A 25,890-nucleotide genomic window follows, 5' to 3' on the forward strand; every position below is an offset into this window, starting at 1 on the left:
AGAAATGTTAGTACTTTTCACCAGGCTGGTGCTATTACAGAAATCCATATGAAACCTCTGAACAGGCTGTATTGGCTTCCTGCAAGGACATCAGCGCTTTAAATGTACATTTTAACGGGTCCCTAGGCTGTGACAGACAACGGCAAACAGTGATCCAGTCCAGAGCGCAGGTACCTTTGAAACACTAATTTTAAGTGCCAAAAGCTAGGGCAGTAGAAAGCACGTTCACCTCCCGAGGCCACCGGCACGGCGCCAGCGTACAGCCTCAGCAGGAGCCCTGCCACTCCTGAAGGCTGCGTGGCGGCTCCCGAGCGCGTGGGCATCCCCAGATCCCCCGACACAGCGAGGCGGGCTGCAGCGAGAAACGAACCTTTCTGCCAGGTTTCAACTGTTTTCCGAGAATTAATTTTGTTAAAGCTTCCCCCTAAAACGTCAAAAGGCACTCAAAAATGTTACCAGTGACAGATTGGCAAGATGTTGTTTAAAAATATATACTTTTGCAGTTTAGGTAGAATTTCTCCCGTTCCATCCCTACGTATCTTTTGTAAAAGTATTGCCTTTATTATTTTTCCTACTAACTGTTAAAAAGAAAAATTGTCCCTTGACCGATATGTTCAATCAACAAATGAACAGAGTAAAATAACTCCAAATCCTAATATTATGTATAAAATCAAGACGATAAAAATAAAAGTTAATAAAAAACTGACTAGATGCTTTTGTTCACAATATACATGCTTAGTGGAATTTTGAGCTTTTTTATTTGCTTAGGTAATGATAAATATCATATTTAAAAATGCATTTTACTGACAGCCCCTTTTCAGATTCCTGCGTAAAAATATGTAAAAAGCTGGATTAAATTTGGTCTTTTACTTGGTTTGAGGATAAAACATGTGGTTTCTCTTGCAAACAGGCTTTAACCAATACCAGCTATTTCCAATACGTTTGGGGTTCGACTAGAATAAAAAGCACAACAGCGAAAGGTATTTTCATACTGTCATGGTATTTTAAGCTCCTTTCTGCGATTAGCAGAAAACCAAAGCAAATCATTGACTTGCTGTATAAAACAGGAACGATAAGTCAAAAGCTGCCCCTTGCAGTGGCCAAATATGAAGCTAGATGTCAGTGCTCCGGTTTGGGCACTTAAATACTGAACCACGTTATCTGAGGTAGACCAAAAATAAAAATAATATCACATGTTAAAAGATGAACAGAAGAATTCATTCCCCTCTCTTCCTCCAGGGAGCTCTGTCAGGCTTTGGAGTCTTCCTGCACGCAGAGCTGCGAAATCGTCTTCTTGATACGCAGGGCGGTCAGCCGCGCGGCACCGTTGGCGTACCAACATTCGCGCATTATCCTGCCCATTACTCGCAGCGCCTGCAAATCAGAAGTTAAAAGAACAGGTCAAGAACAAAACCATCACCTCCTGCTTTTAATTTTTTAAGTGCAATACTGGAAGATAAAATACAGAGCTCTCTGAAATGGTAATACAACAGCAGTATCACAAATTAAGACCTATATTTGAGAGAGTTCAGCGCTTGGTGCAAAGACAGTTTTCTCTGTATTGATCTGGGAGCTGAAAGAGAGCTAGACAGCTGAAACACATTTAAGTTCAGGAGAGGCTGGACATCGAGTTCCCTTTGGCTCACTGAAAAATTCTGTCTTAATTTAAATATGCTTTGTAATAAACTGGAAAACTGCGTTTACCTCACAGCTTTGCCACTGGTTTGGAATATTTGGTCTGAGCTTCTGCTCACAAACTACCCTTCTCATATCTTCTATCGAAGGATCAGAAGGCACAACGTCATAGTAAGGCAACTGGTATTCCTCAGTGATTCCTAGGAAAGATTTATTGTGTAGGTAACACAAAATCCAAAGTAGATTCTCCAGAACAAATTCTAATTGTTTTCACAGGCAATGAGAGAGAACAGAGGAACATTTGGGGCCACCTTGAACGACTGCTCCCCAACAGACTTCTACCACCACACACTGCCAAGAATTGAGAGCGCTTTTGTTCTATTTAAGATAAAAGTGGTCCGGATTGCGAAATGAAAAGGCCAGAAACCTCACCTCCAACGGAGCACCTTCGGGCTATCTCCCAGTATACTAGCCCAAGAGAGTATATGTCTGCACGCTTGAAGGACTCGAAGATGTTCGTGTTCATTACGTCATCGAGTATCTCGGGAGCCATATACCTTTAAAGCACACAAAGGTCAATTTGCTAAAGGGAGTTCACGCAAAAGACTGCAGCTGCACGCCGGGGCCAGGTAGCAGCCGGTCCTACTGGGAAAAAAGGGAAACTCCTCCCGACGGCGATCCCGACCGAAAGCACGAGCATCGGCCCGGCTGATGAATTTAACGCCGCCGCTGCCCACATCCACTCAGGGCGCCGGCAGCGATGCTCGGTACGCACACAGGGTGACCGACGCGCGACGACGTCCGTGCCGCGGAGCCGCGCTCCGCGTGGGATGGGGAGCTCCGTCCCGGTCCGGGGGCTGGCAACCGCCTTCGGCACCCACCCGGCGGGGACGGGGTGGGCTGGGGTCTGTTGCCAACGCTCGACAAGATGCCAAAAGCAGAGGGGGAAGTCACGGATGGAGGGACGGGCCGAGAGAAGCCGTCCCCGCGGGGCGAGCCGGGCGGGCGGGCGGCAGCTCGCCCTCACCCACCTCCTGGTGCCCACCCTGGGGTTCTGGGGAATGTCGATGGTGTTGAGCACCGAGTCGTGCTTCACCGCCAGGCCCAGGTCCGCGATGGCGCAGCTTTCGTTCCTCTTCACCAGGATGTTTTTAGACTTCAGATCTCGGTGCGCGATTGCTGGCTTGCCTGTGCACGGGAAGGGAAAGCGCTGTCAATTTTGGTAACAGCACTATGAATTTTAATGTAACGAGCAAGGAAGCAAAACCAGCTTCATTCAAATTCATTACTGCACCCTGTAAAAAAAACATTGAACCCTATTTTGTACCAAGTAAAGCTCTGCTAAATGCCATCACATTAAAAAAAAAAGCCTCGAGGGCATTTTTGTTCCAATACCTGTATTTCAGGAGTAAAACAGAAACAGAAACTGTAAGTTCAGCCTCCGAATTCAGTTAGAAAATCCTTCATTAGTGCTCCCCTTTAGCACAGCTGCTCCCACAGGCATCCACTTAAAGATGTGGAAGGAGGCGCAGACAAAGCGGGAAGATGATATTCCTGTTCTCTGTTTATAGTGTAGCACACACGCTTACGTTAATACCGTTTCTTGTGGTATAACAGTTTGTGAAACACTTTACTGTACCACATCACCCATAAACGTTTTTGCCAATACACTGAAGCTCCTTAAAATATTTGCAGGACAAGCACTTGCCTTGCGTGCCGACGATTTCCATGTGGAGGTGTGCCAGACCACTGGCCACCGACAGCGCCAGCTTGACCATGCCCTCCACCGTCACCGTGCCTCTGTTCAGGTAGTCGAACAGGGACCCTTGCTCGTGGTACTCGGAGACAAGCCAGAGCTGAGTCCACGTCCCGTTATCTACCCAGAGGAAGCAAGATTATTCAGCTTTATTAAAAAAATTAGCTGGGAAAAGCCTTCCCCGTTTCGTGGCCGGCTCAGGCCACAACGAGCAAGTTTGCCAACCACCCCACCGGGAAGGAGCTCAGGACAACGGGGAGGTTCAAAGTGGTATTTCAGATGGGAGCGGGGGCAGCGAGGGCAATTCTGAGGCAGGCACCCGGGATTTCACGCACGACTCGCAGCATACCCTTGTTATCGGCAGCAATAAAGCCCAGGATGTTTTCGTGTCTCAGCATAACTGTCTGATAAATTTCTGCCTCCCGAAACCAGGACCGCTCGTCTCTGGAGGAGAAGATTTTCACAGCTACATCTTCCCCGCACCATCTTCCACGCCAGACTTCGCCAAATCGGCCTTTTCCTACAATTTCCTGCAGGACAATAGTCCTCGCTATTGTTCTTTGTACGAGCAGAGGTAAACCTAGTTTAAAAAGAAGAGATGGGCATTTGTGAAAGAGTTCAGCGGTCATCTTTAATCCCAAAGCTGGACGTTTTCCAGTGAGCTGTACTCATGACTTTGCTTTCAAAGAGTACCAAGGGAAAATCCTCTCCCAACCAAAATCTCCCCAAATCATCCTTTTCAGCGTCACTTGCCAGATGAGCATACCTTGCGTCTGTCACTAGGTACAACAGACAATCTCAGTCCTGAAGCGAGTTGGGTGCGAGCCCTCCGCGCAGGCTGAAGACCAGCGGGTCAGGTTTTGACGGGTGCGGTGAAAGCCTAGCGCCTGTTAGTCTGCCAAGGGATACCGGGGAACCCCCCCTGCCCCGGGGACAAGCTCCGCAGAGTCCTTCCAGAGCCACAACAGGAATTACACACCCTTCAGACAAGGGGGCAGGGGACAGAAACAGAAAAGGTCGGAAAAAACTGGCAGGTACGCCATGGCCTGCCTGGAAAATACGCCCAGCTTTGCTATTCTGTTGACAAAGGGAAAAAGACTGCCCGTGACCCACGTGTAAAAAGCCGTGACAGACTGCAACAACCGTGCGCTGGCAAACGCCAGGGCTGGACCTCAGCCCTGCCGGTCCCCGCAGCGGGCATCGCCGGCCGCTCTCTCGGCAGCCTTCAGGGGCTTCAGCCCCCAGCTCCGCCGCGCCACGTCCAGCCGCCCTGCCCAAAGTCAGCTCTCCCTTCCCCTCCCACTGCTCTAAGTAAACCACTGCGCAGGTATATCCTCCAGCAAAGCCAGAAGACCTGCATGACACAGGTACCTTTCCTTCCCCAAACTCTACCTCCCCAATCCCAAATAAATTTAAAAAAAAACCCATAAAAAACAATAAAAATAAAAAAGCAGGCCCGAACTACTTAATTTGGTTTGATACGGGCTAGAGTTTGTTTTGCAGTCAATTAGTTGATCTGTTCTGGCTGAAATTTTCAAAAAGAAAAATAAATTATCATAGCAGTTTCATTTTGTTTTGCTAGCCATAAACCCCTGCCTCGTTTGATTTGATACTGTGTTTGTCCGGGACTTAAAACAAAGACTTTTTTTTTTTTTTTTTTTAAATCAAGACAACCTTGCTTTTAACCGAGCAAAATAATCAGCAGGAAAAATTATAGTTTGAAGGTCAGCTTACTCAAATTGATTCGATTTTCCCCCCAGTTTCCTCGACAGAGCCCTCACACCCTGCAGCTGCTACTGCCTTTACATGGGCTTGTCCTGGCTGCCTGTGGCCAACCTCTGAGTCGCCTCGAGGCAGAGAGGAGCAAACTCGCTATTTGGCTGAAATCAGAACAAATCACCGCACTGGTGGACATGAGGGTCTGTCTGCCTCTGCTGTGGGTCAGCGCAAATAAAGCCCTGTTATTAGCTCAGGGATGCCTATGAACAGTTAAAACTTCAGGGTAAATAAAGCCAAAGTCTACTCATTATATCTGTGAAAAAACACTAGGGAAGTACAATAAATTAATCCTGAAAGGTATGTAGTTCATGGAAAATAAAGCAAATTAAATTAAGCAACATTTATAAATTTTTCACTTATAAATAAAAGTAAGCATGAATTACATATTTTTCAAGTAAATAAAAATTCTAGTTACCGAAAGCTGGGCTGTACACACCAGATGTGCCACCAGCCTGATGAGCTGGAATTTTTTAATTCCCACCTCATTTTTGCATTTCTTTGATTTAACAAGTTCTCAATAGCAATGGAGGCATCATAGTAGACAGGATATCAGAAATGGGGAAAATATTATAAAGGCTGGCGTTCTGCTCAAAACAAGAATTTTGAGTAACATTATTTTGGCACCGCTATAAGAATTTCAGGAGTGGCACCGTGACTCATTCAGTTAAATTTAGTACCTTTTATTATCAGCTGTGCCACATCAGCCAGCAATGTTTTGTTTCACCAGCTGAAACTGGCTTCTCAATTAACTTTTTGAACTCCTCCATTCAAACAAAGGATCGAACTTTTGTAACTTGGCAGAAAAAGAGCAAACAAAGCCCTGCTGCCGCCGGAAGGTGCGGCCAAGCGTATCGGCACAAAACCTCCCTTGACCTAAAAGTCGTCGCCAGCATCAGAGCCTCTGAGATAAGCCCCCCACCTGCACCCTCTGCCCAGCAGGCAACGTTCACCACCCCGCAAGCAAGGTGGGACGTCTGCCTTTGGTTTCAGCATCGCGAAGATCTGCTCCGAAAGTCGGCAGCGAAGCGACCGAGGCGAGGGCGGCGGGCAAGGCAGCTGGGCAGCCCCCACGTACCGGAGCCGGAGCCGGAGGTTGTCATGTCGTAGATGAGATCCTTCAGCGTCTTCCCGGAGCTCACCAGGTTGCACTCGGAGAGGGGCTCCTCCACGTTGGGCTGCTTCGCCCTGCCGCGGGCGCAGCGCCGGCCCTGGCAGGAGCACGCCGCCAGCACCGCCACGAGGGACAGGACGCAGACCGGCACCGCCACCGTCACCGCCAGCACCACGGGTCCCGCGCCGGCTCTGCCGGGAGACTCCGAGGCTTTTGGAAGACACAACAGAGAGCGGGGCGGAGGGAAAAAGACGGTAAGCGAAGGGCTGTGGTGCGACGACGTATTAAGATGTAATGATTTCCCATAGTCGTCCCGACTGGGACTGGCAGCGGCAAGACAGACCACGTTTCTGTAAGTCACGGCATCTTCCCCCCCCCCCCCACGCCTTCTTCACGGGTAGCGTGGGCTCAGGTTAGCACCGCGATCCCCACTGAACAACGCCGTCTCGGACAGACCGCCCCACCGGCGGTTCCTCGAGGAAACGCCAGCGGAGACGTTCGGCAGCGCGTGGCTGGCGGCAGCACAGCTGGAGGCAAGGTGCCGCGCAGACCGTCGCCGCGCCTGCCCCCAGAACAGCCCCAGGAAAGCTCCTCAGACCCGCCGACCCCTCCCCGCAGGGTCCCGTCCGGTTGCGTCTCCTCTTATCTGTTACTAAAACCCACACAGATTTCTCACGGCGCAACGCGTCCTGGCCGCCAGCTTCTCCAGCTAGTCCCACCCCACTTCTCAGTACCACTCGAGACAGCAAACACCCAAAGAACATTTCCTTGCAGTTGTAGTCCCAAAAACGCAGCACGGACCCTACAGAGAATGCGGTTTTAATCTGTTTGCGCTGGCAAAATGCCATTTGTCTGCAGGTAGCTGATCCCCCGCCTCCCCAGTGCAGAAGATCAAGAGATAGGACCAGCAAGCTCACCGCGGGAGCCCCCCCAAGACGTAGCCCAGCGCACAGGGCTGCACCAGCGTGCCCACCACCCCCACAGCCAGCAAAACTTGGGTTCCGCACACAGCAGCACGGGCGGCAGCTCCATACGCAGATAATCCGCGTTCAGCGGGAGACACCTTACCGGCTCTACAACCGGTGGGCGCAGTGCCCTTCCCACGCTTGAAAGCTGGTGTGTAAAGTTCTCAGCACACTTGTCCCTGCTGAAAACAAATCCTTGGAAAAAAAACATTTCCTGACACTTAACACATATGGGACTACAAAGTTCTAGTAAATGAGGCGTTAATAGGATTTCTAAGACAGAACACTTTTGGAATTTGTGTTCGTGAAGCTGTATTTCACAAGGGTCAAGAAATGGGACTGTCCTAGATCATTTTCTATTTTAAAACTATAGGGGTAAAAAACACACATCAAGAAGCTATAGGAATACATTACTAAGGTATTTACTTGCACACAGACACAAATCCCTTAATGCCCCCAAAATTGTAAATAAGCTTAAAAACAAACAAACAAACAAAACCAACAAAATCCAAAAGAATCAACCAACACCACCACCCCCCAAATAATAAAACAAAACAGAAACACGACACAAAAAAAACCCGTCAACACTCAGAATCACAAGTATCAAACAGTGGTTCTAAAGGCTACAGGAGAGTTAAGAATCGTGACCTCCACACCATGCAAAGTCACCCCTTAGCCGTCCCAGAAAACAAAAAGCCCTTCTCTCCCTCTCGGCAAACGCTAAGCGATGTATACACTGTAATCCGAATTTTGAGAGTAACTGAGATTCCAAGTCACTTCAGTGACTTGGAGTCTCAGAAGCAGCAGCCTGATGGCCCTCAGCATTGACTGTTATTTTCCTCCAGTTAATACCACAACAGAAGTACTGCTTCTTCAAAGGACCTTGTCAAGCCATCCCTCAGAACTGCCAGGAGCAAAGTTAGCTGTGCAAAGTTAACTTGTTCCTTGATCAACAAAATACAAAACTTTATTGTTCCCAGGCCAGTGCAAACAGTATCAAAAGGAAAATAATCAGGAAGCTTTGAACAGCAACGACTGAGCTGGCGGGAAGAGAGACTCAGAAGAGTTTTCGCAGACTGGCGCACGAGCTCGGTGCCCTGAACCAGAGCAGCAATTCTCCCTGCTGCAAGCAGCAGTGACAAGCAGTCCTACCCGCAAATCCTTGCTCCTAGCAGCCAGTGATCTTAAGCGCCTGCAGAGGATGCACACGTCGAACGCGGAGAGGCAGGCAGGGAGCAAGCCGTGGTCCTGGTGGGACATCCTTCACCCGCGCCTCCCCCTCGTGCCCGCGCGCCTTGCCGTACGTACGGCCACACCATCTTCTGCCGGAGAGTCATTTCACTTCGGCACACGGTCTGCTGCCGGGTCGCAGCAGCAGTCCCTTCTCGCAGTGTACGCGCACTGCTGTCCTGTATCCCCCTCCTGGTCCTTCCAGCTCCTTCCTCCTCTTCCCTCTTTCTTTGCAGCTCCCTCCATTCCAAAGCACCACTCTTTCCAGAAGCAAACTTCTTAAAAATCTCCATTTCTCTTCCCTTTTTCTTTACTTTCAAGCCTGTTTCCTTGCAGTCTGGATGTTACAGGTGGCAAACCTGTACAGGCAAAAAAGAGTAAGGGTTACTGTTGGCTTTCTGTTTATCTTTAAACTACATACATACTCATGTATATACATAAAACTTTCCAGGATCTCCTGAAACTGGGCAGCAGCTCTAGCAGTACTTCAAATAGGAGAAAAGCCAGGTTTGTCAAGGGCACAATACATTACTTGGCCTAGCTTTTCTTAGCTGCTCCCGAACCAGTTGTACATCACATTAATGCGGTGACACCTCACCCTGCATTCAGAGAGACTGCACAGGCCATGATTTCAGACTGGCAGCTAACGGAGTAACTGCGTGATGACAACAAGCACAAAGGATTGAGGCATAGAGCAAGGCGAGTAGAGAAATGTGCATTTCCACGAGCACTCATTTGTTGCAGGACATGCTCCTGTCTCACGATAAACCTAAAAGAAAGTACCCATTTTTGAAGGGTTTTTAATATTAAAGCCATATTACTACACTGGCTGTGTCTACATTAGTTTGTCATACGTTCTGCAAATCTAGGTTCAGTTCCTAGATTTGGCAACAGAATTAAGTGAGACAACAATGCGGTTTAAGCTTCTGGGACGTGACAATTTGTAAGTCGCAGTGCACTGTTTGTACACTGTAAACCACTGAAACAGGTTTCATAGAATTTTAAGGGGCTCATAAAAAACGCTCAGCATATCTTTAAAAAAAGCAACAAAACCATTCTTATCAGAAAAAAATGTCTGCAATTTTAACAGAGAAGTGATCTGATACATTTTTACTGAAAACATATACGAGCACAATTTGTATCATCAAAGAACTGCAGAGCAGGCTTTGTGAGAGATCTGCAACAGAACTGAATTTTTAGAGCTATTTCCCTCCCATCTGGCATTTTGGGAGCCAGGCAAGCAGCGGGGCAGGCTGGAGAAAGTGGCAGGTCTAGCAGGGTCGGAGCGAGCACAGCAGGCCAGCAAGCTCATTTTGACACTCTGGGGCAAGGAGCAGGAGAGACCTTGGCTGGAGCAGGAGGACGGAGGAGGGAGCACAGAGACAAAGACGCTCATAGCCATTCTGGGGATGCAGAGCGAGACATCAGAGCAAAGCAGAGGCAAAACTCAAAGCCTCTCCCACACCCACTCAGGAGGGTGACATCCAGCATCAGGAATACAAACAGATGCCAGCTTTATGACTTATGCAGTGACAGTTGTTCAGAATAAGATCAAGTTCAGTGATGCTTACAGGTCTCCTCTGAGATGCTGCTAAGTTGAGAGAGCTCAAGCGCAGAAGGCAAGTTAGCAGTGAGACTGGAAGCTGAGGTGTCCAGGCCAGTTTGCACGGGGTCTCCACCGAGTTCCTGGCAGATGAAGAGATCCTGACTGTCTAGAGAAGTTTCTTGGAAGGAGTCAGCCGGAAACCTCCTTCGTCATCCTTTAGTCTACTGGCCGTACCAAGGACAAAGTGCGGATCGAGGCTGGTGGCAACTACTCAAACCCTTTCCAGTTCTTCACAGAGCACACGCAGGAGACTTGAGAAGTACCAGCGCCGTGATTTCTGCTTTACAGTTGGTTGTTGGCCATCTTCATTGCTGACCCCTTGCAGCGCGGTGTCCTGCAGCCAGGACCGCAGCCATGCCCACTTCTGGGCTTGCACACCACGTCCCCTTGGGGATCCTTGGGGCTTCCCACCGCACAAACCACAAAGGAGGAGGGACAAACAGCACAAGTGCAAAACACACGACATGCAAAGTACAAACAGTAATTAAAGGCAACATCACCAGATAAGTGTGGTAATGTTTACAGCAGTTGTGCAATGTTAAACTCTTCGGGAAATAAGAAAATCCCTCATGACTACCTAAAACCATCAAATCAACACCATTAATCATAACATTTTGCAATCTGATTTCGAATGTACTATTCAATGACTTACTAGTCAAGAATAGAAGCTGAAGACATGTTGCCATGTATGAAACAAAAATAGCACATCTGGCAATATTTAGCAATTTCACAATATGATATAGTTATATTCCAAGTTGTGTAAACAAAATAGTACTTTTAGGCAGCAAAAAAAAGGCAGGATTTTTTTTTTTTTTTCCTCTTCAATGGAAAAGACATTCTCGCACACAACATTGGCCTTGCTGTTGACATATAATGGGCACCACAAGACTTCTAAAAGCCCTGAACCATGCATGTTTACGTTCCTAAGCTACTTGGGGAGAAAATTATGTATTCTTTCCAATGTAGTAAGAAAATATATTGCATCTAATGGGGGGCTCTAGTCAGACATACAGAATACTTTTAAACAATTTCAACAATACACAATTTGGACTAGAGTCTAAAATTAAGTTTCTCCAGCTTCCACTGACTACGGACCCTGTCACCCCTTCCATGACATTCAGAAATCAGCTGAGAAAGGTCTGCTTAAGGATCCAGAAGTTCAAGCAAACCCTTCAGGGATACAGCCACGAGATAAACGCACGCATTATCTGAATTGCTATTTCTCCCCCTCCCCTGACCCCAGCCCTGCCTTCTCTTTGCATGGCTATATTCTTACCAGTCCCTCCAGAGAACACAAGTCTGGGACGGCCAAGAGGGACAAAAGTATGTGAAGTATTTGCAGAACGAGACATCCACAGAGCAGCTATGACAGTCTGGAGCTCTGCCCACAGGGGTTCTGTTGAGGAGAACCTCAGAAGATCGGCCCAACCAGGGGATTATCCCAGGAACCGCGCTAGCGGTGCAGCACTGAACTGCACCGACACGAAGAGGAAACAGGTTTGGTGCATCTCACGCAGCTATTTCAGTCTCCGGGCAGCTCTGCACCACTACAGCCCGCGTTCTGGGTCACGAACAGCTGCATCCCAACAGCCAGAAAGAGAATGTCCGTCATTTGAAGGCTGATGCGTTCAGGCCAGCTGTTACTGGACTGAAGCACTTCCCACACCAACCTGCACAGGTCCCAGGGATCACACCTCCTCCACAGCCCCCTTACCGGGCTCAGACCACCCTAGCAGGCTGGAAGGCACTAGATCCAGATGGAGGTTGCTCACAAGCAGCTCTGCCTCCCCACTTTTTTTTTTTTTTTTTTTTGAGTCCTGACCTTCATCCCAGGCTGGCTGTGCCACAGCAGACAAGCTCATTTTTTTCATTAAAAAAAACCAAAACAGAAAACAACCAGCTAAATCACATTTCTGTTACTACTTTGCAGCAGAGCAGCAACACAAACTGTTAATGTTGGCCGCTGAACTCTAGCAGCGGCTTTCAGAAACCATCACTTAGGAGGAAACAAAGTGGCCACACAGAAGAGAAACAAATACATAAAAATATTTCCCCTCCTCTTCATTCCCCATCCTCCCTGTTTTTACCCATCACTAACATTTTAGGAGAGTTAGTGAGAAGAACTGTGTTTTGTCTCTTCACTCGTCATCCACACCTTCCTTCTAACTCTACTCTTGGACCAAGTATGTGCTGGGAAAACAATGTGAGACCTTTTCATCCTGTTCAATAACAGATGAGCCAAAAATAAAGGAAAGGGAAAGCCAGAGCTTTGCACTGAACTGTGGCCCAGCCTGCACATCTCCCTGCCCTTCAGGACCTGAGGAAGCTCTCAAGGTCCATAAACAACTGAAGAGATTTCCCTTACAATTTCATTCAAACACTGCGTTTTATTCAGAAAGTTATTGGCTGAAGGCCGATTTGTCTCATTTTCTGCATTAATATATAACTTATAAAACTTCTGGTACAATAGTGTCTGACTTCTTTAATACCAACATATCCATGTATACTATTCTCCTAGCAGGTCTTTAATGTCTTTAGGCATCTTCAAACAGGTAAATTAAGAGTAATTATTTGTTCATGCAAAACCTACAGACGATATTAAAAAAACCCCAACAAAATAGAAGAATCTCGCCCAACAACTAGTCTAATTGGTACCATTCGTCTCTCTTGGCAATATGAACACGTTCAAGGGATTTTTGTCGTAGGAGCTCTATTGTATTTGCCTTTCTTGCATCCCAGTGTGTGCCACTGTAGGTGATATGAGGGCCATTTGTGCCTTTGTACAGTTTGGGCAACAGGAATAAAGAAGAGAGCTGGCAAATTACTTATTATACAGTTTGTTAATCCCAATATTAGCTTAATCTTGTTGCATAAAGCCTGCTTTCTCCTCTGACTCATTTTCCATTATGCAAATACAGAACAGAAATCATATGCTTTTTATCTCAAGTTCTAGAGATGCTGCTGTGCCAGCAGAGCAAAGAGCCCAGAGCAGAGGGGAGACCATTCTTGCTGTGTGCTGCCTTTTGCTGGAATGACAGAGGTACTTTTGAAGGAAAAACCCTAAAACCAGAGAATTCTTTGCTGTGCTGAAGTTTCGCACCAACTCATGGATGTGCAGCTGTACACACTGAACACATCCCCATGCTTTTTCCCAGAGAGGCTGACATCTTCTTTAGCCGGCCTCTGAAAGCAGTCTGGTCAGAAAGCCCAGAATCCTATGACAAATTTACAAACCCACCTGCACCCGTCCAGCCTCAATCTTCAGCATCTGTAAAGATGGAGACTTAATATCCAGCATCACTAGGTGTTTTGAGATCAAGAGGGTAGAACGAGTAGCAGCATGAACTTTTCTCCACACACCTATAGATGTGCAGACAAAGACACCAGAGCTCATCACCAGTTTATATCTGGTAACAAACGTAAAGCGTCTGAGCCATCAGGCTCTGGTTCAACAGCTGCTGAGTCACCTAAGGAGGTAATTGAAGCCAACATCAACTTTGCTGCTTCGGAGAAGGGATGGGAAGCAAGTTCCCCAGCCTGTAGTTGCTCTTCCTGGGGCCAAACACCACCCTCCACCATAACCAAATGTAAGCATCAGGTTATAAGAAGCTCCAGTACCCTGCCCGGGGCTGCAGGTAAAGGTCTGGCATCTCTGAAGGGGCTTGCGGGTGGGGTAAATCCCACTCACAAGTGGAGTGGGGGCAGAGATCACAAGTACTATTCTCCCAGATCTCAAATATGGCCTGAAAATCCTGTGAGACACAAGTCTACAACTGGAAGAAGTCTTCTAGCTCTTATTAGCAACTCCTCAAAACAGCCTGTTGCATGCTGAGGTGCACAGAGGCAATTTCTCGTACAGAGAGAGATTCGCAGAAAGGTGCATCGAGGAAGCGGCACGCAGGTCGTTTTCTGCAGCCCTGTTATGACATCCCACTGACAAGGGAAGGTCACCTCAACTCACCTGCTGGGGCAGAAAGTATCCCAGTTAAAATAGCAGAAACCTGGAAATGAATTCAGGGTAACACAGAAAAACCCTAATTACTGCAAACTAATCCTGCACTTTGAAACTTAGCACCTGTTAACGCAAAAGACTGTAACGAAATCCCTGCCAACAACAAGAAGCATATAAAAAGGCAGATATCCAGGTTGAATCCGTCCTTAAAGATGTGTATTTTCAGACATTGTAAAAAAACCAACTCAAAACAAGAACCACCTCCTCCCACGCAAGGCACAGTAACCAGAGCTGTACTGCTGACTGAGGCACACAATGCCATCTACAGTTTTACTACGGAAATTCACGCACAGGCAATCACAACAAACAAATTGCTTTCTGCCCTCAGAGATCCTCAGGCTGCAAGTCGTTTGATTGTTTTCCAGTCACTCTTGGTAACATTTACAACACAAGCCCTTGGTAATTAACACAGAGTTGAGCCTGAAGCAGGTCGGCATGAAGAAGAGCTGAAGGACAGCCTTGTGTCCCTGGCTGCGTGTAGCTGCAGTAACCAGCAGGGACGATCCTGGCAAAGCTCCGGACGAGGGATGTGCACCACACTGGACCTTCTCAAGGCTTCTCCTCCTCCGTCAGACTCACTCCTGCCTAAAGGCAAGCTTCTCACATCCACATGCTCTACTTTTAAACTAGAATCTGCATAACGGAGAGAGATAGACAGACGGACGTAACTTCCGTATCAAGATGTCTGTACCAAGTGTCAAACTGCATGTATTATTACTCTTTTGAGAGAGGGTGGTGGGAGGTGGGCTGGCTTAAATAACTACCTTGACAAAGCAGGTGTATTTTAAAGACCAGAGAGCCCGCGTGCTAAGTTAGGCACTCATAAACAGACCCAGTGGCTTACTTAATTACCCCCCGTGGCTGGCAAGGGACAACCAGCCAACGCGAGACAAGCCACACAACGGCACACAGTGACGGTCCAGAGGAATAGGTGACACTACAGACGGACCTCTGGACCAAGCAATCCTACCTGGGACCTTGCACCAGCACGGTCCAAGCACAGCAAGTCCCAGCTGTGTGAATCCTGGCCTAGCCCGGGCTCAGCGGTGGGAACAAAAACTTTTACAATGTCAGTAAGATAATGGACTAATTGCTAAACCTAGAACTGCCTCCGTGTTTTGTCAGACCAGTTGACAGTTCCAGTGCTGGTCACTTGCTACGGGTGCCTCCACTTTAAATTTCTTGCCCTCAGTCAGAGACGAACCCAAGATCTAGATTTGGATTTCTGAGTGCCATATTAAGACTAGAAGTGAAACAAGGAAAAATGCAAGCTGAGCAAGGAGTTGCCTAAAAACTCGCTTTGGAAACAGCAATTTCCTAAGCACAGGAACGCACCTACAAAGGCAGCCTCGGCAATGGCATTCAAACCCGTTTTCTCCATGGCAGAGCCTGCCGCCGCCGGCACGGCAGGTACGCCTCCGGCTCGAAATCTCCCGACGCGAAGGGCGCGGGCGCTGCAGGGATAGCCCAGGACAGCCCTGGCTCCTGCAGCCCAGCTCCCTCACCCTCACAGTCAGCAATGCCCCTTGGAAAGCTTATTTTTACTGGGGCCCGAATGAAGCTTTCCTACAATTATGCAAATTATGTGAAGAAGGGCTCTCAGAAAAGACCAGCAAACAAATAACATCGGCACTGTTAAATTTTCGACCAACATGAATTCCCCCAAATGTTTAGAGCAAAGGGCTCAGGCTAAAAATTAAGTAAGTAATTTTCTCTGGTACTGAAATATGAAACCAGAGGTTTTGCAACTACCAGTTCAAGTGCTAGGACGACAGACATGCCTCCACTGTTCCTCTATAAATAGCAGTTTTCTCCCAAGATTCCAGCACCCCAACTTGAAAAAAAAAAAAAAAAAGCGTGGTATTTTATTTCTACATTTCTAGAGCATGACCACTGTTAGCATCTCCCTTCTGTTGTCAGCTGAAAGAAAAATACTTAAATAATCCTCATTCCTGCCCCACGCAACAGGTGAGATGAGGTACCGGGGTACAGACCTCCCAGGTGCCAGGCTCCTACCTAGGCTGGCTCCTCCAGAGAGGCCGGTGGGAACAGACCTTCCTCGGGCAGCATCCAGCATCTGCCTGTCCGCACCAGGAGGTGACGGTCCCCAAGGCTATCACAGCAACTCCCCCACGGTCTGCCCTCCTGTATCTTACATGATATAGCAAGTCCTTCCAGTCAGAGCCTTTTAAATTCTCTTAAGTACTGTATGATAGCAGCTTAAATGCAAGTTATAATGGTAAATTATGTATTAATTTGCATCTTTCTTACCTGTAACATCTATCACTGGTATAAGTATGTAGAAAGGTATCATCTGATAAAGTAGTACATTTTACAGCTTTCTCAAAGGAGCCTAGATTAAACACAAATCTTGGAAAGAAGAATCAAATAATTAAGCCTAAAACCAGTATAAATGTTTATTTTTAAAAAGCACTGAATCAATTTCATGACACAATTTTGAGTCTGGCAGACTCAAGTCCTGCACCAGCTGTGTAATACACAGAGCTCCTGGAAGTACAAATCTTTTTCCTCCCCCTAACTGGGACCAGGAACCTTACAGTTTCTCATCCCTGCTGGGCAAGAATCAATGATACTGATCTAACACAGAAGAAAAGCTGCCTCACAAGGCGCTAAAATGAACCGCAGAACCCCAAAGTTCGAGACAGACTAACAAGATTACCGAAACCGCATCAGCCAAAGACATCCCCCAGCAATGACTTGGTGTCCTTCACTGCTTTCGCCCCCCAGCAGAAGACCCTACATGCCATATAACCCGTATCAACGGAGAGGACACATCTGCCTTCCTGACCACAGTGGAGCCGCTGCAAACCCTTTGCTTCTAACGCACAGGTGCACCAACATAACCTGCAATAATTGCTCATCAATCCAGATCACAAAGACATGGCACTCGGTGACACGGACTGGCCAAGGACAACGAGGAGAGCTGGGGGACTGCCCCATCACGGGTCACACCACACTGCCAACCCAGACACCTGTCTGCCCGAAAACACGGGGTGTGCTTCCCATATACAATTCACAGTCAGCACCTACAGCAAACCGCCTTCCTTCCAAACATCTCTAGTGTGAATCTTACCCGAGCCATCTAAAGCAGGTCTTTCAAATTGTGTGCAGAAATGTTTGAGACTGTAAAACTTCAGCCAGTGCAAGGTCTTAATTATTTCCTTGTGTCGCACCAGTTAACAGCCCTCAGCTCCTCACAGTTGCTAATTCACAGCTGCTATACATTGCTGATCCATGCTCCATGGAAAGTCCCCAGAACATCAGATATCATCTTTCTAACATCTAGACTAATGCCAATTCAAATCACAAACTCCCTTAAGATATTCCAGCCCATAAAATCTGTCAGGTTACAAGTCTGTTTCCTACAGACATTTCCTTTCATCTTCACGGTTAATGCCTCGTGGGCTATCAAAGACAGCATTTGGAGTATCTTTAGGAGATGCAAGAAATTCACTCTTCCCCAAATAGACTTGCAGTTTAGATTTTCCTGTCTGAAACAAGTTGGGAAAAAAACAGCTACTCTTTTACAGCCAGCCTTTAAAATGCCCATTAGCTGGCTCTCACGGTCACGCGCTCCGCACACTATTTCTGCGCTCTCAAGCTATCACCCAAGTGTTTGAACAGCATTTTGCACTCGGACGGCACTTACCGACGGGCAGGCGGAGGGTGATGTTGTTGCAGAAGTCGGTGTAGCAGCACTCGGTCTTCGTGATGTTCTTGGAACTGTGGCAGAAGACCTGCGCGTTCAGCTCCGGCAGGGAGACGCAGGACTTGATCACCTCCTCCCGCCCGTTGGTCAGCATGACCGAAGCCCAGCAGGCACCCTCCGTCTGGCAGGTGAAGTTGGTGTGCTCGCACAGCTGGCACACGCACTGCAGACCTGAAAAAGAGGTTTTCCACCTTTTGTGAGAAGACCCCGGGAAGACAGATCCCCACAGCAACTGTGCCAGCTTGTCCGGCCGGTTGGCCGAGGCTAGCCGGTTCACCACGAGCACCCCGCGGGAGCTCCAGCGCGAAGCCCGTCGCCCGTGCCGGTGAACGGACTCCTGGGCTGCGGGAAGAAGCCGGTCCCGGGAGGTCCCCGACAGCACCGGTCCCCAGCACCCCCCGATGACAAGTTTTTACACCAGGTGGTCCTTGGTCACAGGCAAGTGCTTAGCATCTATCTCGCATGGTGGAGAAGACCGACTGCCCCAAGAAGAAGTTTCTGTGAAAGCTGCCTTTTGGCCTAGGTGGGGAGATGGAGGTTCAAGTCTTCAGTTTGTGTTCTCAGCTCCCACGGACTCAAGACAACACCTCAGAAAACGCTCAGGACAAACGCACGGGCACCTGCTCAATTTTGAGATGTATATTTAGACACAGCTACGTTCATTATGTACTGAATTTTAAATAATATCAACAGCCGCTGTTTAGGTAGCTAGGCTGACTTCCCAAAACACGGCCACCCCTCACCTGTGCCACCCCCCAGTGCTAGCAATATGCAACGCCTCGCCGGAGCCGACTGGGTTAGAGCAACGAGTCTGAGGAATCGCCAAGATGCAAAGTCCCGGCACACACCTACGCCCTACGGACAGACACAGGCAGTAACTACGGACTTCTCCTCCCCCCGTCTTCTGAGACGATGCACCTTTTTCCAGGCACACAAACATCTGCCCAATTCCTTTTGGTGCAAAAGCCTGATGACTTCTAAACTTTGCATGTTTTTAACCATATCTTCATGTTTTACCAAATCAAATAAAGACATTTAATAACTGCTACATTTTCCAGGCTTCATTGATTCTTGGAAGATGAGGGGGAAACCAAAGCCACATCATCTCAGTGAAACACTAGATGTCAACAATAAATTTTTTTGCCTTCCTTGTTTTCTTTACCTGCTTCATAACAAACAATTTTTGCTTGCTTCATGCCAGGTTTAGGCGCCTGTACTAGCAGTGAGATGATAACCAAAACATCTTAACCTTGGGCTGAAAGCAATTTCTACAGGAAACCCTTCCGTAAGTACACTTTATATGATTATTTTGTTTCTGTAAAAAAAGAAAAGAACAAAACCTCATTTCAGAGCACAGAGACTTGATCTCTTCAACTGTTGCCTTAAATAGTTCTTATCCCACCACAGGGTCCCCAAAATGCATTCCGTACACCTTCCCGGGTCAGTTATAACTCTGCAAGATTGAACCCTGCTCTATTTACAGGAGCCAGGATATTAAAAAAAAAGTAATTTTATCCATAAATCCACTTTGTTTCTTTGGGAATTGGGCAGGGGGAGGCTGTTTCTTTTACTTAAAGATAACAGACATCCGAAAAGTAAAACCACGAGGAGACTAGGATGGCCACCAGGAACAGAAGAGCTTTCTTCTGATCACCAGCTAGCCCCCGACAAGCCAGCATCCTCCAAGAGCTGCCACGTTTCTCTCTCTGATGCCCTTCCCTGATCAAACTGGGACCTAAACCAGCCTCTGCCGTCACCCCACGCTGACAACCAGCGAAAGGTTTGCGTACACGAGAGCGCCCGGGCTCTCGGTGTAGTTTATCATGTCCCACAGCCACAGCTGAGGAGCACGGTGTGATGCCCGACGGCTGTGGCAGCACTCGCCATGCGGCAGGAGCAGCAGGGACTCGTCTCAAACAGAGTCTCCGGAGGAGCAGAGAAGTCCTAACAGACGTCAGCACAAATCTGATTTCTGTTTCTGTGACACTATTTGTTTTCCTTACAACAATCTTCATCCTGTGCAACCCTTCTGAAATAACAGCTTGTAGTGTTTATCTGCAGCTCGGGCCCGCAACAAACTTCCTTGGCACCATATGTTCGTGTTTATCCTGGATGCAGGGTACGCGAGGAACCACATCACTGTCTGTCTGCGGCGGCTTTCTCTCAGTACAGGGAGTGAGCACAATCAATCACCCAGCATCAGAACAGGTGAATCTCTTCCTTAAAGACATTACCGTAGTCCTAGAAGAGATGCCAGGAGCAAGACTCATCAGATCCAAGAAAATAAGAGATCTAACAGAAGAAAAACAGACACATCATCCCCAATAATGCAAAATAAAAGCATTACTTGAGGAAATGAATAAAAGACTGTCGCAATTGTCTTCAGTGTTTCAGACACATCATTATGCTGTTTTTCTCCCCCTTCTCATGGCCTAAAAATAAAATGGGAAATGGTCTTTACGACACCATCCACAGTAGATAGCTGACAGTGTTATCCATATTCTGGTATTTTGCAGATTGCTTGAGAGAGGAGCTGATCAAAACTGTCACTGCAAGTCCTGAACTCGGCTCCAAGGGCACCATGAACACAGGGTGAGAAAAGGATGGCTAAGGGGCTCTGTATCCCCACTTTGACCAAGCTAAGACAGCCACTTATTTCCAGAATGAAAGGGCCCTTGCACCACCTCGAGCCTATTTGTAACAAGAGCCAGCTGGAAGTCACGCTGGCAGACAAGTCTGACGGGTGGCTCGCTTGGCAGGGAAAGCAAGGGGTGCCACTGCTTGAAGATCAGTATTTTCTACTGTTGTATTCAGAGAGTGGTTTACTCTGCTGGATGTCCTTTTTCTTTCTACATCACTGATAGAAAAAGCCTAACCCCATTTTTCCTTTTAGTTCTGAGCGTTTTGCTCAAAACCGATTTGTCCAATCTGCTGCCCGCAATCAAAAGTTCACAGACCTATGGAAATCAGCCCTGTTCCCTGCAGAGCTGTTTCTGCAAGAAGCCACTGTGCAAAGAAGAACAAAAAGAAATAAAGTTTCGGTTAAAATTCTCAATACAACCCAACCACATTATTATTGCTTCTGAAAGTGAACGCATTCAGCCACCTGATGACAAGCTGGGAGGACCAGGAACAAGAGCATGTTGAACTCAATACTTCCACAGAATTTTCATGGACACTAGAAAGTCCTGGAGAGAAGATGGCTCGACAAGCATTCCCTCTTCTCCTTCGGAAATAAGTCGTGCGAGGCAGGCACGCAAACTTCTGATGGGAACACTACATTCAGTTTGGAAGAGGCGGGAGAGCACATGAAGAAAAACTTGTCTGCAGCCAAAACCACTACATCCTAAAAAACATTTTAATGTATGTTTGTCCTACCACACTTGAACTGTTGTCTTTTTTTCATCACTCCTCTTCAAAAAGCTGAGAACCACTGTCCCAGCAGGTACAAAGCCTTCAGCCCGTGCTTCCCAAGCCAGCTCCTCCCAGCTGTCCTCTTCTGGTCCTGACTCTCACCCCATCCCAGTTCTTGTCCCCCCCACGTTCGGCAGCTCCAGACTCCCACTGCCACCTAATCCCAGGAGCTCTCCCCAGGAGTGCCCGCAGCTCCCATCCGCTGCATCCTCTGACCGCCTCTGCTCCCGAGGTGGCTCGCGCTCCCTCCTTACACCCCGCCAGCTCCCGAAGCCTCACTGACGCATCCTCCCAGCCCGCACGTCTCCTCCTTCACCCTCTCCCAGGCTCCTGCTTTACTCCCCTGCTCTCGGTCCCCTCCTTTCCTTCCTGCGGGGCTGCCAGCTGCAGCACGAGCCCCCGCAGCCTCTCGATCCCAGCTCCATCAGACTCTTCCCCCACCTCTCGGCCAAGGATTCCTCCTCTCCCCGCTCGGCAGCAGCGTTCAGTGCCGGGGCAGGGGAGGCACCGTGCTGGCAGCACTGGGGAGAGGCTTCTCCGCTCTCTGTCACTTCCCACAGCCATGCACTAGACTGCATCTGAGACCAGCTGCTCAAGTATTGACTGAAGTTCTGCAAGTCCCTACATGCAGCAAGAAATGCTTGTTCCCTCCACGGGGAAGGTGCACCGCGCTTCTCCAGCTCTGTTCACAGGGACGGTCCTGGCAACGTTACCAGTGCTGCACTGCAGGGGGGGCGAAATCGGGACTTCCACCACCGTGGAAACCAGAGAAGTGGAATAAGGTGATTGTGAAGGAGTTAAAGGGAGAAGGATCAAAGAGGCAGGAGGAAAATGTGCTCCCAAAGTTTCAAAATAAGGCACTCTCTAATCCAGTAACAAACATGACTCCTTTATTTACTCAAGCACAACAACATTTCCCTTAAAACGTTGCATTCTCTGGTTGAGAAATCAGGAGAAAGTGAACAACTGAAATATGCCCTGGCCTCAGAGAGCTATGTTAGGCATCCAAGCTGGGCTACCAACGGTTACAGTTCTCTGAGGATGTAATTCTCCAGCAGTCATTAACAAATTTGTCCTGAACCTCCCCAAAAGCACCGCACCCCCGCAGAGGCTGCAGCCCCGTGAGGGTCACGAGCGCATTGTCCAGCCGTGACCGGCGGCACAGCCCACGGCAGGGCCGGGGCACGGTACGAGAGGACGCGCCGCGGGTCCCCTTCACTAGGGACAGCAGTTACAAAGACACCTTGCATGGCAGAGGCGTGCAGTTCCTCTTGTCTTCCAAAGAGGAGCGTGGCACTTGGCAAGACCCAGGTGAACAACAGGAGGAACTAACAGCCAACCGAGGCGACTGGGAAGCTGATTCACAAATTGTCAGATACACAAGGAAAGCAACTTTTAGGTATAGGGACCACGAGAAACAGGTGTTCCTGGGTTTAGCATTTTTAAGACATAAGTAGTTCTCAATGATTTTTTTTCTGCTGTTATTGCAATAGGAGCTGAGACTATATACCAATTTCTTGGACGAGACCCACTACGAATCAAGGAGAGGATGACTTGTTCTTCGGAGCAGAAAACAACCTGCATGACTGACATAAAAAGGAATGGTTTTTTCCTTTTAGTTTGTAATGCAACTGTAAGAAAACACACAGTACAGGCAAACACACTGTGCAATTAACTTACGTAGCAGGAAGAACTGAACCAGCATCTGATTTACAACAAATCAACACAAAGATTCACAACAGAAGATTTTTTTTTTTATATGCTTCCATTCGTTTTTTCTCAAGTGTCAGCTTCAAATACATGAATCACTAGATAACTAAGGAACAAGAATGATACTACATGCGAACAACAGATGGAAGAATACAAGTTTAGACACCAGCTTAATGAAAGCAGCTAACAATTAAAACAAGTACATAGCCATAGTCCAACCTCAAAAGTTAAGTGGAAAGAATTGAGCATATAAATGGCATAAGCTAATACTGTGGGACTAAAAGAATAAACTAAAAACTATGGCAATAAAAAGCCCAGACTTGCTATCTCTTATGAACCACACAAGGTTCTATATTTCAACACAGACTTCTTACTACACAGATTAACAAGGCATTAGTCTTCCATTAAGTCATAATCCAGTGCTACCCACAACAGTTAGCAGTTTCTTCTTGTGACTACAGGGCAGTAGAGCATTTCAAAATTAAATTGGAAAGCAAATATCTAAGTGGCCTTACAGCAATTAACTGTCTTTAATCACGATGGGAAGGAGGGCTGAACATCCAGAACGTTTCCATCCTCAATCATTCTGTACAGTCATTCTGTATTGTGCCCTTCTAGATGTACTTTCATTTTATTCCCAAACTAAGAGATCTGGGGCTCATGGGAGCGTAGGCTCCCATCACTGCCTGGGTCCCCTGCCTCGGGCACAGACCCCAGCGGGAGGACGCAGCTGCCCTCCGGCCACCTTCGCGTGGGGTTACAGCACTGCAGGACCCATACCTGGACCTGACCTACCAGCCGACCCGACCACCTCGCGCTCGGGAGGGTGCCAGGTGGCAAAAGCGTCACTGTTGTAAAAAGGGGCTCAAAAGAGACCATAAAAACTACAGACTGGCTGTTTCCCCTTGTCCGGTCCATTGCTTGCGATGGAGCTAGAATAAAGACCGGAGCAGGCGCTGGTAAAGGTGCCACAGGGTCGGTGCGGGTCTGGCGCAGTCCCTCGGCAGGCGTTCTCTGACCGAGTCCGCACGACTGCTGGTAACGGACCACGGGCAAAGAAACTTCTCTGCCGCAAGGCAGAGCTGCTTCGATCTTCACCAGAGGTCAGCCCGTTTGTCTGGTAGCAGCTGAGATAAAAGGCAGAGGGAAATGGTCAGCTTTCACAGTGAGAGGCTGTTACCTGCAGAGTCGTGCAGAAATGTGTGTTGTGCGCTCCAGTGATCTGGAAAGGGGGATCGATAATAAAGCAATAAGGTTTGCTGAGGATATAAAAAGCAGAACCAACTTCAGAGCATCACAAAGAAATCTCGCCATGCTGAGGGATCAAAAGCCAAAGGAGAGTAAAATCATGCAGGAGAAAAAACAAGGTCAGCTGCGTATGTGCAGTAACCAGTCCAATATTAGCTATCACCACTCAGGAACAGAGGCGGCTGTGCCTTTCTGGGGAGCTCTGGAGAACATCAGCTCAGCTCACGGAGGGGAGCACAACCGAGAGAAACCAGGAGGCGATCCAATACCGTGTTCTGCCATTTGGGATTGGCTCCCATCACCCACTTCAAAAGGGCACAAGAGAAGTAGAAAGAGTTATGGGACAGACAGCAAGGGGGTCTGGACATAGATTAAGAAACTGGGCTCTTTCACGTCAAAGGCAATTTTGGGGAGATACAAAAGTTTTATAAAGAAATCCTAGATCATATTGAGAAGACAAATGGGATCAGCTACTCACCACTTCCCATTAACTCAAAAGCTCTCGGGCAGCACAGACGTCATTGACAGCAAATTTACAATAAGAGGAAGCACTTGTCCTTCTCATGCTGCCTTGCCACCTTCCCCAACAGCGTTAAGTGTCGATATTATTGCCACTGCTTAGGATAAAGCATTAGCGTATTGAAAAAGTCATTAGACAATTCCACCTTTATGTACTAGAGATTTATAGAAACTGCCATGCATAATGATACAAATACATCCTCTAACTGAGAGCCCTTAACCTGCAAGCTGCCGAGAGCTGGGAGAGTTCAGGACGGAGTTCAGAAAGCACGTTCTGTGCTCACATCACGTCCCACCTGCCTTCCTCGAGCATCTGCTGGAGGAGCAGCAGTGGTGGGGGCTGCTGAGACCACCCTTCTGCCTCCCGTGCACAGCCACGAGCGCAGACAAGCCAGGAGGGGAGAAGAGTTAACTTGCAAATATTGACTGAAGCTCTGCGAGTCTTCTTGTGCAGCAGGAAACGCGTATTCCCTCCCAGAGCACTGCGCCCGTTCGCATGGGCAAAGAGGGATCTGTCTCCTACAGCCAGCCACATTCATGGAAGTGACAGCGTGTCGCTGTCAAATTTATTCTCTTGTAACACATTTCTTCAGAAGATGCAACCAGAATCTTGAGCAATGACAGGTCTTAAAAAAAAAAAAAAAAACAAACAACTTGCTTTTTGGACTACTATGAAGAACATGCAGAATTTCCCTCTCTGTAGAGGGCTCTGGAAAAAAGAAATAGTAGGAGCAATAGTAGATTAAAAGCTCACTATATAAACATACCGCCAAAAGGGCTGATACCAAACTAGGCAAAAACTAGAAAGCTGTAGAGAAGAGAAGAAAAGCAATTATTCCAGAACTGAAGAAAATGTCTTTGAATGAGAGACATCAAATAGTTCCAATGTTTTCATTTCTCAGAAATACATATGGGAAGTGATTTTATTAAAGTGTGCAAGTATCTTAATTTTGGAAGGAGGATACTGGGTACTCAAAGTCCCTGTTATAGAAAAGCTCAGCAACCGTGACAAAAAAACAGTAGACAGAAACTGAGGCCAGGCGTTTAAATTAATATTAACTGAGCAGGGAAAGGGCAACAAAACCCAGTGAAATTATTTTTGCTGGAATAAGCTGTCAAAGGACATTTTCTAATTCCTCATTAGCTTTGAATAGGTGAGGTATCCTTTGAAAATT

The 25,890-nt window shown here is 47.7% G+C and overlaps 1 protein-coding gene across 1 annotated transcript in view; it reads right to left on the minus strand.

Moving 5' to 3' along the window:
* Window positions 1-1,032: 1,032 nt before the first annotated feature.
* ACVR1C (activin A receptor type 1C) overlaps window positions 1,033-25,890 on the minus strand; it is a 29,899-nt gene continuing 5,041 nt past the window's right edge. The window contains exons 2-9 of the mRNA XM_052792053.1: window positions 17,765-17,995; window positions 6,246-6,491; window positions 3,741-3,971; window positions 3,344-3,511; window positions 2,667-2,823; window positions 2,068-2,192; window positions 1,705-1,835; window positions 1,033-1,374 (exon numbers count right to left, since the gene is read on the minus strand). Of these exons, the coding sequence (XP_052648013.1) occupies window positions 1,249-1,374; window positions 1,705-1,835; window positions 2,068-2,192; window positions 2,667-2,823; window positions 3,344-3,511; window positions 3,741-3,971; window positions 6,246-6,491; window positions 17,765-17,995 (1,415 nt within the window). The 3' untranslated portion in view covers window positions 1,033-1,248. The remainder of the gene's footprint in view (window positions 1,375-1,704; window positions 1,836-2,067; window positions 2,193-2,666; window positions 2,824-3,343; window positions 3,512-3,740; window positions 3,972-6,245; window positions 6,492-17,764; window positions 17,996-25,890) is intronic.

This window comes from Harpia harpyja, chromosome 7 (assembly GCF_026419915.1).
Source record: "Harpia harpyja isolate bHarHar1 chromosome 7, bHarHar1 primary haplotype, whole genome shotgun sequence".
Taxonomy (NCBI): domain Eukaryota; kingdom Metazoa; phylum Chordata; class Aves; order Accipitriformes; family Accipitridae; genus Harpia; species Harpia harpyja.